The 21,531-nt window shown below is 41.4% G+C and overlaps 3 protein-coding genes across 6 annotated transcripts; all 3 read right to left on the bottom strand.

The window, feature by feature from the left end:
* Window positions 1-1,274: 1,274 nt before the first annotated feature.
* On the bottom strand, window positions 1,275-4,413 carry LOC308121851 (uncharacterized protein; the record flags this gene model as incomplete). Its single annotated transcript, XM_080483377.1, has 3 exons — window positions 1,275-2,045; window positions 2,965-3,105; window positions 3,210-4,413. The coding sequence occupies 3 exons, from the start codon at window positions 4,411-4,413 to the stop codon at window positions 1,381-1,383; spliced, it is 2,010 nt and encodes a 669-aa protein (XP_080339503.1). The 3' UTR covers window positions 1,275-1,380.
* A 2,666-nt stretch (window positions 4,414-7,079) lies between these two features.
* Window positions 7,080-10,354, bottom strand: LOC308121986 (organic solute transporter subunit alpha-like; the record flags this gene model as incomplete). The annotated part of the gene is made up of 8 exons (XM_080483567.1): window positions 7,080-7,240; window positions 7,325-7,430; window positions 7,791-7,937; window positions 8,042-8,153; window positions 8,331-8,489; window positions 9,609-9,682; window positions 9,829-9,980; window positions 10,279-10,354. 8 exons carry the CDS (start codon window positions 10,352-10,354, stop codon window positions 7,080-7,082), a joined length of 987 nt encoding a protein of 328 aa, XP_080339693.1.
* Window positions 10,355-14,410: 4,056 nt separating this feature from the next.
* Window positions 14,411-21,352, bottom strand: LOC308121985 (palmitoyltransferase ZDHHC20-B-like). Of its 4 annotated transcripts, none has more exons than XM_080483566.1 (13): window positions 21,216-21,352; window positions 19,871-19,897; window positions 19,667-19,761; window positions 19,396-19,516; window positions 18,058-18,127; window positions 17,448-17,480; window positions 17,162-17,282; window positions 16,533-16,665; window positions 16,318-16,444; window positions 16,106-16,192; window positions 15,931-16,010; window positions 15,788-15,834; window positions 14,412-15,693 (listed from the first exon to the last, which is right to left on the bottom strand). In XM_080483566.1, exons 1-12 carry the CDS (start codon window positions 21,331-21,333, stop codon window positions 15,791-15,793), a joined length of 1,056 nt encoding a protein of 351 aa, XP_080339692.1. In that variant the 5' UTR covers window positions 21,334-21,352; the 3' UTR covers window positions 14,412-15,693; window positions 15,788-15,790. The 4 variants fall into 4 exon arrangements, 2 of the variants coding, with proteins under 2 accessions (XP_080339691.1, XP_080339692.1); XR_013936123.1 differs by having other exon boundaries at window positions 14,419-15,693; window positions 16,106-16,188; window positions 21,216-21,341; XM_080483565.1 differs by having other exon boundaries at window positions 14,411-15,834.
* Window positions 21,353-21,531: the final 179 nt, after the last annotated feature.

The following is a 21,531-nucleotide window of genomic DNA, read 5'->3' as shown; positions in this document are numbered from 1 at the left end:
GGTCCAGAGTCAAATGATCTAATCAGTTCGAGAGGAAATATTCACCACATGCATTAGGTGCATTTTACACTAAGAATAGCAATGACACACATACTCCAACCATTTCCCTGATAATAGGGTCTGCGTGTTAAAGCGTTTTCCATTGCAGCTGATTGGCTAGCCTCTGCTGACATTCATGTGCTCACTATTCAGGTCAGTGAGCTTGGAGTGTGGATGAAGCACGACAATCTGAGCCTCAGCTGTAGTAATATATAGAGTGAAAATGTAAAATGTGTGTCATCCCCTCTACTTTGATCCTGATTTTTCCTGACGTGACATGATAATGGGAATTCCCAACTCATTGACAGAATCAGGAAATTGTAAATATGCACACAAAAAAATGTAATGCACAACTTCAACAGATCTTATCTTGCTAAGTACTCATACTGTTTTATTGATTAAATACGAAACAGAACAACATAGATAAGTCTCTACACAGAGATACTGTTCTGAGTATAACTAGGGTAAAGATGTGCCAGTGTACGAGCTGGAGATCTCATCTCACCACCCTCTGTCTCTGTGTTGCTTGAATGTCCACGGTGCCATTCACAATGGCTGCTGTCCACTGTCCATTTCTTTGAAAGGAGTTATTTCCATTCTGCCCTCGGAACAACAGTCCCTTCCCACAATTCACAGTGAGATCTGACATTGTTACATATGAGCAGGCAGACACACAGGCGCTGTACAGTTCAACATCTTGTGCAAAAATTAATGGCACATTTTCTGCTACATAGATCCAGAGATAGGTGTGGAATGTAAATTTGGTTGTTGCATTTTCTTTTTCATACATTAATAGAGCTCCTGCGGGGTTATCTCCTGGCATAAATAAAAATTTAAAGGGACGGGTTATCATCAAAGAGACTTGCTGGAAAGAAAGACAAAAAGACTTGACGAGTCCTACAAAAAGTGGGAGTAACAAAAGTTAAAATCACGGTAGAAAACACTGAACAAAGTCTGAGAGTCTGTAGGAAAAGCACCCTTTGAAAGGCACTTGCCCATGTGTGAGTGACTCTGTTCCCAGACCGCCTTTAATCTTGCTTATCCTCAGTTACTGATGCTGCTGCGTTCAGGTGTGGCCCCGAACCTTTCCTGAGAACACATCCAGTTAGCTGAGCACCGGAGAGCCCGGGTTGGTACTTTGGCTCCCGCAGAGATGTTTTGTGCTTGAGTGCCGACAGCCTCCTCGACTCTGTTACTGTTGCTTACGTGGTAGTGAAGCCAAGAGATGAGAGATAAACAAGCCAAGAATTGCTGTATAGAAATGTTTTAAAAATTGCAGTATTGGAGGGGGAAAAGCTGCAGTCTGACTCTTAATCCGTAGAGTTGAGTGATTCAGTCCAGTTATTTTCTTATCTGAGAAGTGCCTGCAGATGCAGGCTTGTTACCTACCCTGCGGACGGGAACCTTGGACACTGGTATCTTGGTACGAGGGGGTTCCTTTGAATGAGGAATTTGGGAGGCTGTGTGAGACTGCACGCTGTGCTTCACTGGGATTTTTGAGTCGCGTCCTGAACCGGCGGAGACTTTCGGTTGTTGGGGACTCTCCTCTGGGCTGTGTTTTGATGGGGGCGACTTTGCTTCAACAGCACCATTTTTATTTTTGCTCCCTCCATCATGTGAGTTGAAACGGGGCTTCTCTTCTTCGAGCACGGGAGTAGGTGGGTCCCTGATGGGCTCGTCATCAGCATGCTGGCTGTCCCGTACAGGCAGCTTGCCCACTCTACCTCCTCCAACAACAGGTATTTTACTGAGCCCCGATGGCCTTTGTTGTGCAGTCTTCTTTTCTTTGGAGGGCCCGTGGAGGTTCCTTTGTGTCTCATTAGGCTGCTCTTCTGTTTTGAACAGAGGTGATCGGACTCCATGTGCGCCCGTGCTGTTTGGAGTAGCCGGTTCGGGTGCAGGGGTAGAAAGAGGAGAAGTGACTGGGCAAGGCATGGTGACAGGTGCAGAAGGTGCTTTAGATTGAGAAAGTGGGATCTGAGCAGGAGCAGGAAGGTCTTTAGAAACTGAAATTGGCACAGAAACAGAAGCAGGAGTATCTGTAGCTACTGGAGCTGGGGTAATAGCAGTGAAAGGATGAGCTTTAAGAACAGAAACGGGGATCTGTACTGGAGGAAGGGGGGTGCTGGACTGAGAAACTTGCATTTGAACAGGAGCAACTGGATCTTTAGTTACAGAAACTGGGACTTGAACAGGGGAGGGAGAGGGAGAGATTTTAGGTTGAGTAAATTGTATTTGAGCAGAAGCAGGCAGATCTTTAGATACAGAGACGGGGATAGAAGTGGACACAGCAGGGGATTTAGATTGAACTGCTGGGACCTGACTGGGAGCAGCAGGTGTCAGTGAAGCTGCAGAAATCGCAGCTTGAGTGGCGGGGGCTGAAATTGGTTCAGGAACAGGAGGGATCTTACCAGAAGACGATGGCATAGAGGTGGGTTTAATTGTGAGAGGGGTCTTATCTAAAGGAACTGAAGATGATATTGGAAGAGATGCAGGGCCAGGAAGCATTTTAGAAGTGACAGGCATAGCAGAGGAAGAAGTAACCTCTGACACACGGGAGGAAGGGGTTTTGTTTTGATCCACTGGGGAAGAAGTTGGTATCGACTTGGACATGGTTACAGATACCGAGCCGGAGACCGTAGCGGACGAGCTAAGTGTTGTCATCTTCGGGACAGAAGCCAATGCAGGAGAGGAAGGTTTGGTTGAAATTGTACAGGCTGATGTTATTATCACTGCTTTAGCATCTTCTCCAGCTACACTTCTGGATTTGTCAGAGGTGGATGTTTGCAAGTTTAAACTGTTTGCCAAATCCAGTTTATCAGGTGGAGGTGGGGTAGGGGCGAAAGAGATGGCAGGGCTGTGGGTGACAGGTACAGGTTTTTCTGATGTAAAGGATGAAGTAGCTACATAAGTTGGTTTACTTACGGAAGCATTGATTTTTGGAGGTACTGCAGTCTCTGAAGCCCGTTTGGTTGTGGTTGCGGGGAGAACTGGGCTTACTGAGGGAGCCTTGACTACATTGGACGGGGTGGTCGAAAGAGCTGGGGCAATTGTTGAAGTGGCGCTCTGTACAGGTTTAATTGTCACCGATGAGGATGAAGTTACCGGAGCTGAAAAGCTTGTTAATGTGGCTGGGGTGTTTGAGGGTTTGATTGCTGCGGGCGCAGCACTTGATGATATTTTGATGTTGGTTTTCAGCTCAGAGGCTGGAGTAGAGTCTGAACTCAGCTTGACAGACTGAGTGGTCAAAGTGGAAGATTTGGTGAAAGTTGTGATGATGGAGCTCGGCTTCGAAATGGGAGATGAGGTGGATGTCGTCTTCGTCAGAGGCATGACGGGTTGGGGTGAAGCTGCTGTGACGATGGCTACATGTGAGGGTTTCACTGGAACAGCAGTGCTGACAAATGTGGACGTCAGCTGTGGGGGAGCAGCGGGTTTGGAGAAGAGAGACGTAGATGATGGCGTGACTTCAGTCACTACAGCGCTGAGAGTGCTGCTGGCTTTTCCCCACTCTGCTTCCACATCAGCCATGATGTCCCCCCCAGTTATTGAGTCAAATGTCAGGAGAGAGGAGATGTCTGCGAGCAAGGAGCTCAGGCTTGTATCACCGGGTACCAGCGGAGGTTCAGGCGTGGACAAAGGTGTTACATGCTCAGAAGTTTTGCTCACATTGCGAGTTGTCCCTGGGGGAGTCTTTGATGGGGATGTGGCTGCACTGTCTAGAGCTGTTAAGCTCTTGAGAGGTTCATAGGTCTCTGTATCTAGACTATCCAGGGAGCGAGGCTGGGATTTGGGGGTGAGGGTGAGGTCCTCCTTGATGATTTCCACACTGTTGGCACGGGATGACATGAGAAGCGGGCTCGGGGGAGCCTCCTTCCTATCGTCTTTGTCTTTTGATCGAAACTTAACGCTGCCAAAAAGACTCTTGAGCCCACGCCGTTGCCGCGCCACAGGCTGGGAGACTGTTTGGACCCTGCGATCACCCACTCCTCTCCGGCCGCCTCTCAGTAGTGACAGGAAGCTGAGGGACTTGGCCGAGCTGGCAGAGGAAATGGAGGTACGAGCGGGAGCGGCAGCCAGAACGCCATCATCGCTTAGTGGCTCCTCCTCAGCCTGCTCGCTCTCTCCTTGACTCACCTCCTGTCCATTTTCCTTGTCTGGCTCCTTCTCCGAATCTGGTGCAGGAGTGTCTGATAATCCATCCATGGTCCCGCTCCTAATAACAGGCGACTTGTTGTTTCCATCCCCTTTGCTTCGAATAGAAAAGATGTTACCTGGCTTGCGTTTGCCGAACAGCTTGAATCCTTTTCTGATTTTCCCACTTGGTTGCGATTCACCAGGCGGGGGGTCCGTGTTCTCCATTTGTACATCCATCTTCTCTGCGTTTCCCCCTCTGTCTGTATCTTCAGCTATAGTTCTCCAGTCAGTGGATGGAGCATTTATATTGAGACCTTTTTTTCCCCCCGTGTGCAGAGACTCTGCTCTCCCACTCTCAGCGCGTTTCTTTATCAGTCGTCTGTATCCCTCCCACTGTCTATCTTTCCCATCCAACCCTTTCTCCTCTATTTCTCCCTCCAAAAGCCCCTCCCCTTTGCCACATTTTTTTTTGTCTGGCTGCCTTCCCTGGTTGCCATAGCAACTGAGGAGCTAAGCAGCTTTCGTCAGCAATGCAGAGCCAGGGGCTGTCATCAACCCACCCTGAACACAGCTTTCTCTTCCTCTCCGTCTGATGACTATGTTTACATAAACAACAAAGACAAACACTCCATTAAGAGGACCAAATTGTGAATTCTGAATGATCTGGTTTTATGTAATCGTCACATCCAGATTATTGCTGTGCACATCAGTGTGCAGCCTGATGATCTGTTAATGGAATTGGGTTGCTCTTATTCTGAATAAATAAATCAGCAAGTTATTAAAAAAAAACAAAAAAAACAACAACTATGGTTATAACAGTAAAACTTGTATACTTATAGCATTCTTGTGATTATACTTTTCCATTTACAAAAACACTAACTCGTGTATGACTTTAGAATTTAATATAAGACATTCAAACATTAAATTAATAATTCTTATGAGTAACGCTTTTTCAGAATTATGACACACACACAGCAATTATTATTATCAGTAAGCCATTATGAATTATTCTGCAACGTCAAACCAATAGATTCTATTAGATTAGAATACATACTGTGTATTTACCTTCAAACACAGAAAGAAAATAAATGCTCAATATGTGCGCTGCAAATGCAAACGCAAGTTGCATATTTAATCATTTATATTTATCAATTCATAATATGTATTATCTGTGTTGTGACCTTAATTTAAGATAAGAGTTCTGTTTAGAAAGCGTGTGAACTGAAGGAGGAGACTGGACTTTTTTTTTTTTTTTTTTAGTGAGCAGGTTAACAATTGAGGTTTTCTCATGAAGCAGGTGCGACCTCTGCTGGTAGAACAACACGCGGCACAGCTTCCTAAAGTCTATTTCAAAGAGTCAGAAAATAAAGATCCACATGGATCTTCTGGCCCAAAGAAGTCTGTGAAAGTGGGTCAGTGTAAAAACCACACCTCAACCGCGCGGCAACAAAGATTTGTTGTATGCACTGTATAAATGACAGATAAAGATGATTATGTATATGTTCATACAGAGGAAAGCATTTGGTATGCGTTACATTATCCTTTTTTCTTTAGCGAACACAATCCCCCCCCCCCCCCCCCCCCCCCCCCTACATACAAAATCAAGTTTTCTCTCTCTTTTATTACAAGATAGCATGAATGCAGTACACGTCATTGCCCTCAGTACAAAGTAATAAATTGTTTGTTGGCGCCATACAGAGTAAATATACAAAATAAGAAAGTCATGACCAATGAATACAATTCAAAAGATTAAATAATGATAATGAAGAAATGTCACACTACAAATATATTATGTAGTAAACATGCCTTCAACCTCAGCATGGCTTTGGACTTTAAATGCCACTTTCTTTCTTTTTTCTTTCACCTCCACTGACATACATTGTGCCATATTCTTTATCCAAGCACTAATTGAAGGTGTGAAACTTTTCTTCCAGTTAAAAGCTACTCATTGCTTTGCTTGTAATATTAAAAAATCATTAACTTTATATTGTTTGTATCTTAGATTGAAATCGGGAGGAAACAAGATGCAGATATATGATTAGAAAGATGATGATTTTTAGATTGAAAAAAAGTGAAGAAAGTATCAATATAGGATGAAGAGCCTGGGATTCAATTCTCCATTTATTTGAATAGGTGCTCTAGAGAAAATAGATCCTATTAATCTGTGTAGTTGTCTTTAGCAAAAGTAATTACTGTACAAACAACACCCAACCATATATCCATTAAACTAATGGTTATAGTAGGTTTATGTAATAGTAGCTAACTAGTGCCAGTCTTTATTTTACTACAACAGTGTCTAGTTATCATGATAGATCACGTGTAAACAGACATTTGCAAGTAACGCTGTCTTTCTAGTGTACACGCACACACATATTAACAAAATAAATAGTGTAAAAAATTAAATTAAATCAGTTCACGGATGTACCGTCCATGCCTGAAATGCCAATCTGGTTACAAACGTCGTGATGTCTTGTGTTTTTTTTTATTCTGGCTCAGTTTCTGTCCTCCAAAGCAAAACAACCAAAAAAAAAGATTTCTAAGTAAAAAATAAAACCCTGACTTTAGGTGTGAAAAAAGAAAATTTATAGACATAAAAAAGTGTGTTTCTCTCCTACAGTGACAGTTTGATCTCTCCTATTAACCAACTCAAACTCTTTAAAAACATAAAAACATATTAGGGATTCCTGTAGACAACCTGCAGCTCTCACCAGGGTCAATCTTCAGAGGGACTATTTTGCTACCTAAAATGACAGATATTGTCATGAAAAGTATATTTCACTTTTTTTTAAAACGCTTATATAACAGAATGAGGTAAAAAGTTCATCCCCGATGTTCTCCTGACTTGCAGGACTGTGTTCGTCTGTTAAAGAGCAGCGTTGACTCTCACAGACCTCACTTCTTTCTTAGACATCATGCTCCACCAGAGCTGCCTCCAGGTTAGTCTTTTCGTTCTCTTCGTTGTCATGTGCCTCAGAAGGAAGCGCGTCATATGTGCGACGGTAATAAAACCGGGTGATCAGAGTGATTATGAACATCTCCATGATCATCATCTGCTGGCTCAGCACTGCAGGACAGAGGCACAGGATTAAGATGGAAACGTCACGAGTAGACTATTTCACATTACATATCAGCGAAGAGGGTTTCTTACTGGATCCACGAGCTTGAGATGAGAGTGGAGGGGCACAGGCGATGGTTCCGTCTAAGGACAGGATGTTAATGATTGACGTCTGCAGCTGACTCAACACAAGTACCAGCTGAGGAGAAAATTCCAGCCATGTATCAGTTGGATGGAGCACACCATGTACAGAACACACATAGTAAACCAATTTATATGGAACCCTTCAATAATATTGAGCAACTGCTTATGTAGTGTGTTTTTGACTAGGAAACCGATGAGGGCAATTTTTTCCGTGACCCGGTGCAGCAGCGGCTAACACTACTGGAGTTTAATTCTGGAGCTTTTCTATGTGGAGTTTGCATGATCTCCCAGTTCCTGGGTGGATGGATGGATGGATGGATGGATGGATGGATGGATGGATGGATGGATGGATGGATGGATGGATGGATGGATGGATGGATGGAAGGAAAACCAAAAAAGTGGTCAAATGACTCACTTGGTACATAGAATACTTGGGTACAATATGGAGGCTGCGTAGAAATCTGTTGGTGTTCATAAAGACGATAGCGACAGGCCAAAGGGAGGTGATGGTGAGGACACCAATAAAAGGGTTAATCCAAATGGCTGTGCCGGTAATCTCGAGCTGTGAAATACCAGCAAAAGAAAAAAAAAAACAATGTTAAAATGGTACCGTTAATTGGATTATTTGTACAATCAGATGCACAGAGAGGCATTTGAAACACTCACGTCCGACAGATCGAAGTAACCGTTTGTCCATAGTACAACGGAGAGAACAGAGAGCACTGTTTTTAGGATCGCATACTGAAGAGCTCCCAGCTTCAGTAAGAACAGCAGTCGTCTGAACAATGACAGAGAACGAGCAACAGTTTAAATGCTGATGATTATCGGAGGGGATAATAAATTGATCATGAACAACAGTGGGAACAAATTAATCTGCAGAACACACTAAAGAACACAATCTTTATGGTTCTAATGCCAAAGTGGCTTTTTTTACGTGAAAGTATAGGTAATGTACCGTGACACAGGCACACGGGGCAAACAGAGGCAGCAGCAGCAGCAGGGTCCTGTGTTGATCCGAAAGGTTTCCCCACTGAAGCGCTTCAGAAACGCTGTGCTGCCCCCCAGTTCCTCAATGAGCAGGACCAAGATCTTGTACACCACGACTGCAAAATAACTGCAGACGGAGAGAGAAAAACATCACTGGAATCTTTTTCGGCGATCACAGGTTTGTAACTGCCTCACTGAAGCTTCTTTGAGGGTTTCGATGATCTTTTTGCCATAAAATGTTCTGGAGTGATGATGGTGTGGAGCTCTCACTTTCACGTACACACCGAGCCTAAAGGCGATGTGGAGCCATTAATTAGTTTCCAAACCATGTTTTTGAACTTTGGAAGAAAACTGGAGTCCCCAGAGAAAAGCCACGTAAGCTCAGGAAGAACATCCACATTCTGCACAGAAAAAGTTCCTCACGAGAACACGTGCACCCAGAAGATGTTTGCACTATGAGGACCTCATGGAATAAAGGAACTTTGTACATAAGAAGGGTTTAAGATTTTAACAAGCCGACTTTAGATGCTGGCCAGTTGAGTGATCGTAGAAAACATGTGCAATGACTCATTTAGTTAAGCGGGGAAGTTAATCATTATATCTAATCATAGTGTCGTTAAAGAAACGATCGATTGTTTTTCTGTTGTTCACGTTTGTTTAATTTATACGTGGCTCCACTAAAAAAAAACATACGAAAGGCCGGCTGTGCAACTGCACATCCATCGGCTTGCATTGGCAATGACTTGTCAAGCTGTTAATCTACTTTTCTCTGGTTAAGGCATGAAGAACATTTACTGTGTGGCCATTCAACCAGGACCAGAATCAGAAAACGCTGTTTCAGATTCTGAGACGTGATTCACACACACACAAAAAAAAAGAAAAAGACACAGTTCATTGTAATGTGTGACCGACCCCTGCTGGACACCACTGTGATAAAAGGTCAAGCGTATTTTGCCTCTGAAGCAAATTTATATACAGTAAGTCACGTTTAGTACGCTCAATGATTGACAACACACATTGATGTGCCAAAGAAACATTGACAGAAGACGGGGAATCGGACTGCCTATGTTTAAAGATGACCCGTTGCACAAACCGATCCACTGCTGCCTAAAGATAAGAAATATGAATTAAAAAAAAAAAAAAGCACAACCCAATGAAGAAGCAAGCACAAATGCCTCTCCTCGGTCTTACTAAAACTGTGAAACACATCATTTTTAATCTTATGGTTGTTGGCGGGAAAACGCACCAGTTTGATGTCATGTCTGTGATCATCACTGCCCGAGGGATCCACATCCCAAAGCACGACATGGTGGCGATTACCTGGAGGAGAGAAATTCGACACTGAGCTCAAGAAGGTAACATCAGCGGAATGTTTTAATCCCTGGGTTTACATGCTGCATCGTTCTGTTACTTAATCTCATAAGATTTATTGTTTCATTGGTATCAGAATTTTGCAGCCTACTTACGGGTGCTGCGCCATTTATCCAAATTATAGTCGTCTTCTTGGGGTAGTCAATCTTTTTATAAATATAGATGCATTGTTCCAGGTACAGCAGCAGGGAGACGCAGGACATGAAGGTGAGCATGGAGTACAAGCAGACCCCAAACACGTCGAGCTCTAATTCAAAACGACAGCAGTGGAGACAAAAGGAAACATTGGTTTGGATTATAGAATAGCATCCTATAACATTGAGGTGGCACAGACACAAAACACATGAAACGAACAAATGAAATGGTACTGATGTCGGCAGACTCCCTGAACATTCACATTTTCAATCCTATTGAGTTGGATTTTAGAAACGCAAGATATCACACAAGATATTTTCAAATGTACTAATGATGCTTCGACCGCACACAGATCAGTCAGTAACTGTTATCACTATATAGGATGTAGTAATGTAATGCAGGTCACTTACGCTTCAGCATGTCACCCGCCAGTGGCGGGTCTTGTAAACAAGCCGGATCAATGGTGTTGTTCAGGGTTTTGTCCATGGCAGGCAGATTGTCCTCTTCAACAGTTTAAAAAACAAATCAGTTTAAAAAGAAATGTTCAGTGGGTTGTCTCGGGAAAAGTGAAAGAAAGCGCTTCTCCTCCTTCGCATCACAGTGTACTTTACACTTCCTGTGTCACTGAAGAAGTGACAGCCGGACGGCTGGCAGGGCAATGACAGCCAGTTTATGAGAAGACTTAACAGCTCTCATTTATTCACAGCAAAGAAAAAAAGAAAAAAAAAAGACCAAGGTCAGACATTTCGTGAGTACGGTGAAGACTTGGGGAGTGTGTAAAGTGAGGTGAACTTTGACAGGGTGTGTTGTTTCCTTAACTGTGAAAATAAAGAGATAAAGACATTTCTGTAGCGCAAAATATGTGGTCGACTTTTGATATTCACTTTCATCCACAAGTATACATTCCTCACTTCTCAAATACATTTCTATTGAAATTCCATATTGTGTGGTGTCATCAGATTGATTGATTTATTTTTAATAAAATGACGGTATTATGTTCTGGGGTATGCAGTCAGAAGACTACTATGTTCAAGTATATAACATTGTGTCCTACGTTCTCTTAAAGTATTGTAATTAATGCAAAAAAGCTATTTGTGCAACGCACGTACATGAAGTATCTTTATTGTAAGATTTATTGCCTCTAAATCCAAAGCGGAAATTTAACGACAACATCTTAAGAAAGGCTGGAAAGCAGAACTGAACTTTATCTGTTGAGGAGTTACGCAGCGGTGAACGACACTGAGGTCGTTCAACTTCTCCTGGCAAATCATCAAATCTCATGCCCAGCTCTTTACATTCCCCGAGCCAGAGGAACGAGTGACCCACTCAAGAGTCTTGGAACAGTGAAGAACACAAGTTTCATCTTCAAACAGAGCGTGAAGTCCGCACACATTGTTCCAGGTTTGTGTGTTATGTCAGTATTACGTACAATGAACCAGGGCCGGAGAGGGACTCATTTTCTGCCCTGGAGTTTCATACCTCAGACCGGCCCACTTTAGATCACGACCTATTAAAATCATGTAATTATAATCTTACATGTGAATTTTATTGTGCTGTTCTGTAAAGCCTTGTAATTCAGTGTCTTTTTCTAAAAATGTTCCAATTCATTGCAAGTAAGGGTTACTTCATAGTGAAAATTTTGTTCAACACAAGTGCACCAACAACTTTTTTAAATTTCAGAATCTATATTTCAAATAAGTGTAAACAGATATCCAAACCTTAAAGATGAAACAAAACCTAAAATATTATATTCATAATATAGAATTCAAAAAATGAACTTTCTCATAACACTATCATATGTTTTTCAAAGAAACATGGCCGACCCTAAAACATTAATAAACCCTGAGCAGTGCACTGGTCTCTGCCACTTTGTTTATGACAATATCATTTTCCAAAAACACGAGAATTTCTTTCTCAGTGCCCATGAGCATGAATGCCTCAAGTTTCTTCTCGGTCAAGGTGCTCCTGAGTCTGTTTTTAATGAGATGTACTGTTGAGAAACCTTTCATATATTGGATTTAATGCTTGATTGTTACAGCAGCTCAGCTGTTCCTTCCATACTGACGGGATCAATCCCCTCCACCACTGGCTCTGCTTCTGACACTAAATCACCTTTTAAAAATGGTCTAAATTCTCAGCACAAATATCCCCTTTTTACAACGTTCAGCTCAGTTTCATTAATGTAGAGCTGAATCATCTAGAATCTCAGTGCAGGTCTCCATCATACTCTTAATTATATTGAATATAATAATATGATATATCCTGAGATCAATCCGACCTGCTTGGTGCTGCTGGATCTGGTTTCTGAGGAGCCAAAAGACAAAGTTCCACAGTTATGTGGCGTTGCATCATACTATTATTCAAATTATATAATTTCATGTCATATGCCAAAGAATTTCTCGACTTGACAATCAAATTGAACAGTGGTTTGGATGCTAAGTTAAACATCTTTCCCGTTCCATCATCATTTCTTGTTTTTAACCGTGAGGCTGGTTTTAATGAACAAGTTGCCAATCTTAGCACATTTTGTTGCATCTGTTTTCAGAGCTTTCCTCTTCTTAATTCTAGCCTTCTCTGCTCCACCTTGTTCTGTCTATCCTTCGTTTAAACGCCACTTACCGAGTGCACGGAAGTGTTACGTCATCAGTGTGAGTCTGCAAAAAAAAAAAAAGAAGCTGCCAGTGGCAAACTTCAAATAAAGTTTATTTAAAAAATAAGTTCCCAGTGGAGGGAGGCAGAGGCGGCGCTGTGAAAAAAACAAAAAAAAACACCTACCGAAAAAAACAAAAAAACAACACTCAGCTTCCCAGACAGATCATCAGAGCGGTCGACTGTTTTCCTTCATGGTAAAACTCCCAACAAGTTTAATAAGGGGCCATGTCTTTCTCCTGTCATCTTTAAGTCATTGACAGGCAAGCCATACAGTGGAGTACTTTGATGCGTGCAGATTGTTTTTCGTGAAAGTCATGGTCTTCTTGAAAGATCCTCTACAAACGGCCACTAGTTCTGGGAGTTACTACTCCAGGTATATATTGTTGTGGAATATGCCAGCACTGAAGTGCAATATGTTCCTAGCAGCTTCATGCTTTAATTTTGTCGTGTCAGTTCTTTGAACATGGCCAAATATCTTCGCAATTTTAATGTGCTACCTCCCCCTGAAAATGACAATTTTGGACTTTTGAGAGTCTATTACATTTTTTTTAAACCTTGATATGTCGTTGATCTCTTTAGGCCACACGTTCCCTCATTACACAAATACAGATCTCCTGATTGCTCTGCAATTACTTTTATAAACTTTACAGATGGGAAATACATATACAATTATGATATGGTCAAAATACTCACCTGCCTAATAATTGTGCACACGGTGTGGTACCATTCAGACACAAGGCTATTCACAGTATATAAGGAAAGATGTACCTAACGTTTTTTCCTTTTGGGGCCAAAAACAATTAACCTAATTTTTAAAAAGTTCCAACACATCCAGTCATTAATTTATGTACTTTCTCAGCAAGTATAAGATTCTGCGCTGTCTTTCATGAACACTAATATACAGAATATATAGCTGTGTCAGAGTGGCTGTTGTAATGATCTGAGCCAGAGGGAGCAAATAGATGTTAAATAAATGAGCCCATTTGCCTTTAAGTTCCCAGGTTAGATGAGACAGTCTGACTCGCTCCAGCGTGTGTCCAAATAAAAGATACTAAGTATTGGGGCTGAGTGAAGGATATTTATTTCCAAACAAAAACTTTCTTCCTCACTCACAATCATTGAAGTAAAACTGAACAGAAACTGGATCACAAAAACCAGAATGAAGTTCCTGCAGTTATGATCAGCTATGTCGATAGCAGCACTGAGATCCAGGAAGACTAGAACTGAAGCTCTTAGGTTTGTGGTTAAAGGAAGGCTATAAATTGTGAGGAAATGTGGGTACATCATTTTGTGTTAAAAGAAATAAATACAAATATGACTCATCTTGTATTTTCTTACATTTTATTTATTGTTACCGCTCAAGGTCACCCAGCATGAACACATTTCATAATAAAAGGTTGTTTTTTGACAGGTTTAATTACCTTAGCATGTCAAGCTGCCCAGAGATGCTTGAACTCTCTAGTAATCGTTCAAAGTGAAATATCTTTAAAACATTGTTTTCAGAACATGCTATGATCAGTTTATGGGTTTAGTACAAATATTTAAAAAGGGTAAATGTGAGATAATTCCATTGGACTTCGCAAATAAAATATATCCTACAAAGGCTACCAACTTGATGATGCTAGTTTTGGATATAAGTTAATATTAGTTGAAATGTTGATTTAAAAAAAAAAATAATAATAATAATAATTGATGGATAGGTTTATGTAACCCATAGAGATTTTTACTCTCTCCTGTGTGACAGGAGAGTGAACCCAGTTAGTCATTAACTACAGTGAACACATTCACATCTCTGCACATAATTGTTATCTAGTGATCATACAGGCAGAGCCTTTATTGTGCCGTGCATCATGGCCACTAAGAGGAATGTAAAATAATGAAACAAGGAGTAACGGTTCAGAGAAACACAAGTGTATTGACACTCTTTCATTACCGACACATAGTGCTACATAGACTCAACCTTATCTCTCTCTTACGGTTTCGGCTCAAGGACACCGTGGAACCAATGTCCATAACTTTTTAAAGCACCAATTCATTTGTGCTCTTTGCCTTTCAAGCTCAATAAATGTCACAATGACGCCAGTAAAATCAGGACTGAAAAAATTCACAAACATGATTTTATATACCGGTATATATATTTTTTTTTTAAATGCTGAGGAGTATGAAAACACTTTGCAAAATGTCCCTGTCAAATCCATTGTGCCTTCAGAAAATTAAAGAAACAGAAATAATCTAAAGTATCGAAGAGAAAACAATAACAAATAAAACAAAGCACAAAACAAAGATAAAGTATATAAGCAAAAAGCAAGTGGTAAATATTTGTAGTGCAATAAAAAAAAAAAGCGGCAGTCTCATTGATCACACACATCAGCTCTACAGACCATTGATTAGTCAATCTGTCTTAAAAGTATATATTTGGAATGAGATTAAACCAACACAACTGGAAATAAAAAAATTATTTGGTCCTCACATTTTAAACTTAAATCTGCACGTTTACGCAACATAGAAAAAAAATAATTTAACTGCAAAAAAGATATAAATACTATAAAAAGTGTAAACAGAAAGATTTCCCATACATATCGTCAAATATGTAAACTAAAATTGAGACCAAGTGACAGTTGACTGCTGGTCTTCATAATTGCACTGTGCTTGTAGTTCAGAACTCATAAGACGTACTGACAGCAAAGGAAAGTGTCTCACCCTTTTGGTGTTAACGTGTAAATCTTAACTTCCTCAGCTCGACAAACAGAACCCGGTTCCAGGTTTAGTTGTAATACATTTGATTAACACTGATAAAGGTTGAACTTCTTCAAAAAGTGTAAAGTGGTTATTGTGTCTTGACAAACAATAAAGACAGATTAAAATTTGGCTTACGGAGCGTCCCAGAAGCAATCGTAAACGTTTGAGGGTCTTTGGCTAAAGACCAAAATCACCTCAGCATCGGACCGGAGCGCTCCACCTGCTCGCTGCGAGGTCTCTGTCAACATGACATCGGTTGTGGAAGTGGTGCAAACCAGAGGAGGAGTGCACCACTTAACACATGTAAATACAAACACACAAAAACAGTTGGTTTGAGGCTCTCCTGAAATGTAAAGTGAAAGTGAAGGACGGCTCCCGTGATGGTGGAGCTTGAGTAAGGCGTCAAACTTGGTCTGCGGGTTTTATTCTGCGACCTGCCGCAACCAACAAAGCACAGATTAACACGAGAGAGTGTGTGTGTGTGTGTGTGGGGGGGGGGGGGCAAAGGTCCTAAACATGTCCCCTCACCCTCTATGGCTCACTCTCCATCGATACAGAGACCACGTGCTCTCCATCTGAAAGGACATGACACGTTTATGAACACCTGGGGGTCAGTCACACTTTGAGCGGCAATAAAAAAAGAAATAGAAAATAAAAAATCCACAACGCACCAGTTTTTTCTTTGCTCAGCACCTCTGTGTGTTGCACATTGCTAGAAACCACACAGGAGTTGACCTCTCCATCCGCAGGGCTGTGAAAAGAGTCGCAGCACATATCAACACACAGCAGACAAAACGCTTAGTATTCTGGGGGAAGAAAAAAAAAAAAAGATGAATATTTATCAACCTTTTGCCGTTTTGTTGGAGCACGCTGTTTGCTCGTTCAGGATCTATGTGCACCAATCTGGTGACAAAGGAGTGTCCGTCTCCCTGGCTGAAAGAAAAAAAAACAAAAACATAAAAACAAGCGCAGGTTAAAGGTTTATGAAGTTTTTACCCTAACACAGGGGCTCATCGAGCGGCGATTGTTGAAGAGACTAAAATCTGTTGAAGACTCACGCTGAGAAAACAGGGACAAACCAGTACTTGGCCTGGTCCCCAAACACCTCAGCCACATTCCGGCTGAAGCCCAGAGAAAAGCCGCTTTTGTCGGGCCCGTTTGCGAAGACGGGGGCCCTAAACGCCTCTGAAAAAAAGAATTTAGCTGGTGAGTGGCGGGCTTTGCGATTGCACACAGAGAGGTTTAAAGGTCTCACTAATGTCGCTTTTCCTACCAATCGTGGTCCTGTTCTTTCCCACAAGCCAGAGGTGGTAGCTGAGAAGCGACACGATGCTGATAAAGAACAGGGCGGCCACAAAAAACAGGAACAAGATGTGGAATTTGGCATGCGAGTTTGGTTCCTGTTTCTTTATGGAACAAGAGAAACATGAAAAAAAATTTTTAAAAGAGCATTAATAGCAGCCTCAGTCTGTAAAAACAAACAAAAAAAAAGCAGTTCTATTCAAAAAGGTAAGTCTGGGTTGATTTTATTGTTTCTTCTGTTGCCTCGGTCTCACGCATATTTCAAAATCGCACGACGCCTCTCCCATTGCTGTCTTAGTGTATTCTGCAATAAAAAATATGCCAACTCACTGCTGCACTATGTGCTAGAGCCCATTGTCTCATGTAGAGCAAGTACTGAGGAGGATCCCTTGATAAGCCACCACGCGACACACTCGCACCACAGTGACAAGTTTAGAAAAAGCAGTTGGTCAACGTCACGCGACACGGAATTTAAACATCTATGTTGTCGACGAGAGGCACGTTGTTAGTTGTGGCTGTGAACCTCGCTATCAAATTTAGACTAAGTGCAGACAAGACAGGCATCACATGTGAAGGTTGAGAGGAGGTTTGTGTACTCACGGTCCAGAACTTGATGAAATACTGGACAACTGTTGCACAAATGACTAAACAGTAGAGTGAGGCGTAGGCCAAAAACAGAACGAAGAACTTGTAGTTTGAAAACCCAACGCAGTTATTCACCCTGGAACAAAACAGGGAACAGAGAGTAAAGCAAGACAGTCATTATATGATACATATAGATATGTTTTTCTTTGATACTTATTTTTAAACAATGAAAACCACAGGATAGAAAAAATGTAAGGAAAAAAAGGAAATGAAAGGTTAAACGTTGAAAAAAAGGTCCTACCAGGGGCAGTGATGGTCCATTTTCAGCACACACCTTCGGATTGTGAGAAGGGAAGAGCAAAAAAACTTGTTTATTACTATCAAATCTTCCAAATCGAAGAATCAAAGGTTTCACTGAGAACAAGGTCCTGAATTCTTATATTAGACGTAAGGTGGGCCAAAAGTACTTACTTAAATATTATTAATATTATAAACGAGACCAATTATAATTAAACTTTTATCAATTCTTCAGTCAGATAGTAATTAAGTCAACAGGTAAACTAGCTGGACTTTGGAAGGAACTTTATTTCTGACATGAGAGAAACGAGTTACTGACGTAACTTCATCACACTTGAACTCTGTGGCGTCAGTATTGATCACTGTAACTATCAGCTGAATCGATCCGTTTACTGTCGCTCTGAGATTCAAAAAAAGTTTTTAGAATGTAAGAAGTACAAGTGGAGGGAGTTAAGCCACAAAAAAAAGTTGGCTGAAAAACCTAAAGCGGTTCATTCAAACTGACCATTTACAGAAACAAAACAGTCGTTCACTATGATAGCAAAACATTCATGTTTGACGGCAGCGAGAAAATGACTTTTTGGGGTATTTAATCAAACGGCGCGCTCACTTACATCTCGCACGTTGAGCAGTGATGGCAGCGGTCAGGTTTGATGACCTGGCAGATGTCACAGTATCGGACGGCTGCAAGGAGAAAGCATCACATTCATTGTTGGTGAAGGAGCTGAAATGTGAATTAAAAACAAACAAAAAGGCATTTTCAAGCCTTTTATGCAAGTTTAATTCAGGAGCAGCAGGGGAGACTAAAGAGGAACCCAGACAAGAACAACATTTTGAAACGATTTAAGAAACAAAAGGCCGTTTAGGTTGAAGACAGACCCGACTTCAAGGTGAGAGAGAGGTTGTTGGTTCAGCGATCTTCTGCTTTGTAGTCGTGCTCGCTGTATTTCTGTGCTTTAATCTCTAAACGTTTTATCCTCCAGATGTTTCGGTGGAACTCGGTGGGTGACATGAGGACTGTTGATGAGCGGATGAGCTCGCTGCCGTCCACAGAGGAAAAGACGAGCACCTGAGGCCAATTAACACTCCTCATGCGCCCTTTTTTCCGTAAACACGCGTTAGACGAGCGTGATATTCATTAGCAGGGGAAACGGCAGCCTGCCATCGGCATTATTTGCACTTCTGGCGAAAAAGGGGAAGTCCACGTAGCAACACATTTATGCAATCTCATTCCAGATCCTTACAAAACAAAACAAGAGAGAGGTTGTTTTGGTGTCCATCTTTTTCTTTAGAGTGTAATCATGTTTCAGACTCTTCTTGATTGTGTTAATTATAAAGCGACATCTTCAGAGTGGCCATGTGGAAACTTAGTACTACTGTGAACAGTTGAGCCCCGTTCTATTCATTTCTGCTCAATGTGACTATTCCCCTGATTAAAAGCAGCGGCGTTACATGGTGCCGCTACTTTCTCCGCTCTGCATGTTTGTCCCTGTGAAGTCATTCAGATGGTAAACGTTCAGTGAAATGTACAGTTGGAATTGAACGGTACAGTTGGAATTATAAGCTATTGGGTAAAAAGTGATTATTAAAAATCGGTGGAGGTCAATACACAACACTGAAACCCGAGTTAAAGATCATGAGCATCAAACCAGAACTGAGGGAGTTTGTAAAAACACGGTGGAATCCATTTTTGACATTTCACTGCATTTTGTGGCAAGAAGGCATTGCAGCATTGTATATAAAAATGTCAACTTCTTCAGGTTTCGTTAAAAGATGTTGAATAACATTTGAACTTTTGGTAACGTATTCATAAACCAATACACTACCACATAGAGAAATGTTCGGCATTGTCAAACTAAAATGTATTGTATACAGAATAAGATTAAAATGACGTTGACGATTTGCAGTTTTTGAAAAAAAGGGCCTTCCTGCTGCCGTGATGAAAGACTCACCTCCTCCAGCGGTGCGCGTATAAATGGGTAAATTCTTCGCTACTTTCTTGAGAATCTCTTGCTGCACCTCGGCTCGATCCTCTTGCTCATACAGTTCCTTTTCTGCTCTGGGCAGAACGAACTGCCAGGGAGACACGAGGCGAAAGTCATTTAAGGGCTCACGACAACCAGCATCTACACCCATATGGAAGTTATTTTCTTTCTTTCTTTTTTTTTAAGTCAACTAATAAAAGATAATAAAAAAACAGGACGTGCACTAAAGCAAACTTACTGCTTTTGAAGGGCTGGCTGGTGTTGACCAGATGGTTTTCCAGTATGCCCATATAAACATGAAGAGGGCAATATGAAAGAGGATCAAATAGCAAACTGTTGAAAAGAAGAGAGGAAGAACATCTAAGATAGAGTAATGCTTGTGAAGAACGATTCACATGAACGGAAATGGAGAAAGGAACCGTGAGTCTGTGGCGCCGCTTACTTCGTTCTGCATCGTTTCTGATTGTATCTGCAAGAGGCAGAGAGAAAATGTATTAGAAAACAGTCGTGAATGTCCTCGGCGGACTCGAGTACACATCCTCTCTTCACACACACACACACACACACACACACACACACACACACACACACACACACACACACACACACACACACACACACACACACACACCCGCTCTCTGGCACCATGTGGCAGCAGCCTGGCACGGCCAGCGGAGATCCACCATTGACAGAGAGCTTTGTTTAGGCAGCAGGGATGTCCCGGTCCCGACCGCAGCAGCTGAGCGACAGACTTAACTACAGTACGACTACATATTGTTGTCATCAGCTCAGGCCTGACACAAACTGTACAAAAGGTCACTGCGAGTGGGGGCGATGCCTGTCCCAGCACTCATAACTATTCAATAAGTAATAAGATAATAAATACTCCGCTTTAAAAAGCTGTTCTAAAATGACAGGTATCTGCGTGTTGAGATCTGTTTTTTATATTTTAAATTCACATATAACGATCATAGTTTATTTGGAGACAAAAGTAATAAATCTAAAGTGAATGTGCTTAAAGAAAAAAAATACTATTGGAAATAACACAATAAAACTTAGATTTAAAAATAAATCTTCTAATGTGATGTGTGTAAATAAATTTCAATTTAGAGTGTTCAGTGTTGTAATGGCTGATTTTAGTTCCTTATCTCGATGATAATCTAGTCCATTTAATAGACATTTTCTTTGAGAGTAACAAAAAAGAAATAAACAACAGTAGTGGGTATCGGCTTTAATTAATGAATTGACAAATATATTGACATGGATTTAGATAGAGAATTATTTCTAACTGTCTCCCTACAGGTACTGTTGGTGAGCTTTGGTCACATGAGAAAGAAAACTATATATAAGTAATTAAGTTTGCACAACTCAGAAGCATGACGATAACATAAATACAAATGAAAAATTTAAATTAAAACAATTCTGACATCTGAATTATTTGCGACAACTTCTTATTGCCTCACACTTTCCAATGCAGAACATTAACAGAAGAAAACTGCAGGAGAAAGTTAAACAAGCCTGGCGACGTTTCCATGTTAACGGATGAGTAACAACACAAAAGTTAAGTTGATGACAGAATTTTCTCTGAGACCCTAAACGGGAAAAGGCATGTGCATGTTGTAGTGATAAAACGCTTTGATTAAAGTGATTTATCGAGGAGAAATAAGTGGGCTGCTGATGTCTCACTTCAAGCAGCCTGTCAAAGTTGGCACCAACGCAACTGTCAACGCGAGTGTCGATCGAACCCCGTAACGGCTGAATATCCATAAAAAAGTGAGAGTACTTACACACACATAGCTCCACCACATAGGCGTAATAAGACCAGCCGACCACCAGATTAATAAAGACGGCAGGTACCCAGTTTATAACCCGTTTACAGCACCTCAGCACATGAGAGGGCGCCATCTTTAATCCGTGCAGGGCATTAGCCGAGCATGACGTCAGAACAACAATTTTATACGAGCGAGGCCGAAGATACACGAAGATCAAGATGATTCACCTCCCCAAACTACATTTGTCACGCTTGTTGTCCAGTAGTTTTTGTTCGTATTTTGTTCTCCTTCATTGGATTCAGGTCGAGTTATATCGTTATTAAAGTTGAAC

Source organism: Lipophrys pholis, assembly GCF_963383615.2.
Source record: "Lipophrys pholis genome assembly, chromosome: 16".
NCBI lineage: Eukaryota > Metazoa > Chordata > Actinopteri > Blenniiformes > Blenniidae > Lipophrys > Lipophrys pholis.
The sequence above is the reverse complement of the archived record's forward strand: the minus strand, read 5'-3'. Positions and strand labels throughout refer to the sequence as shown.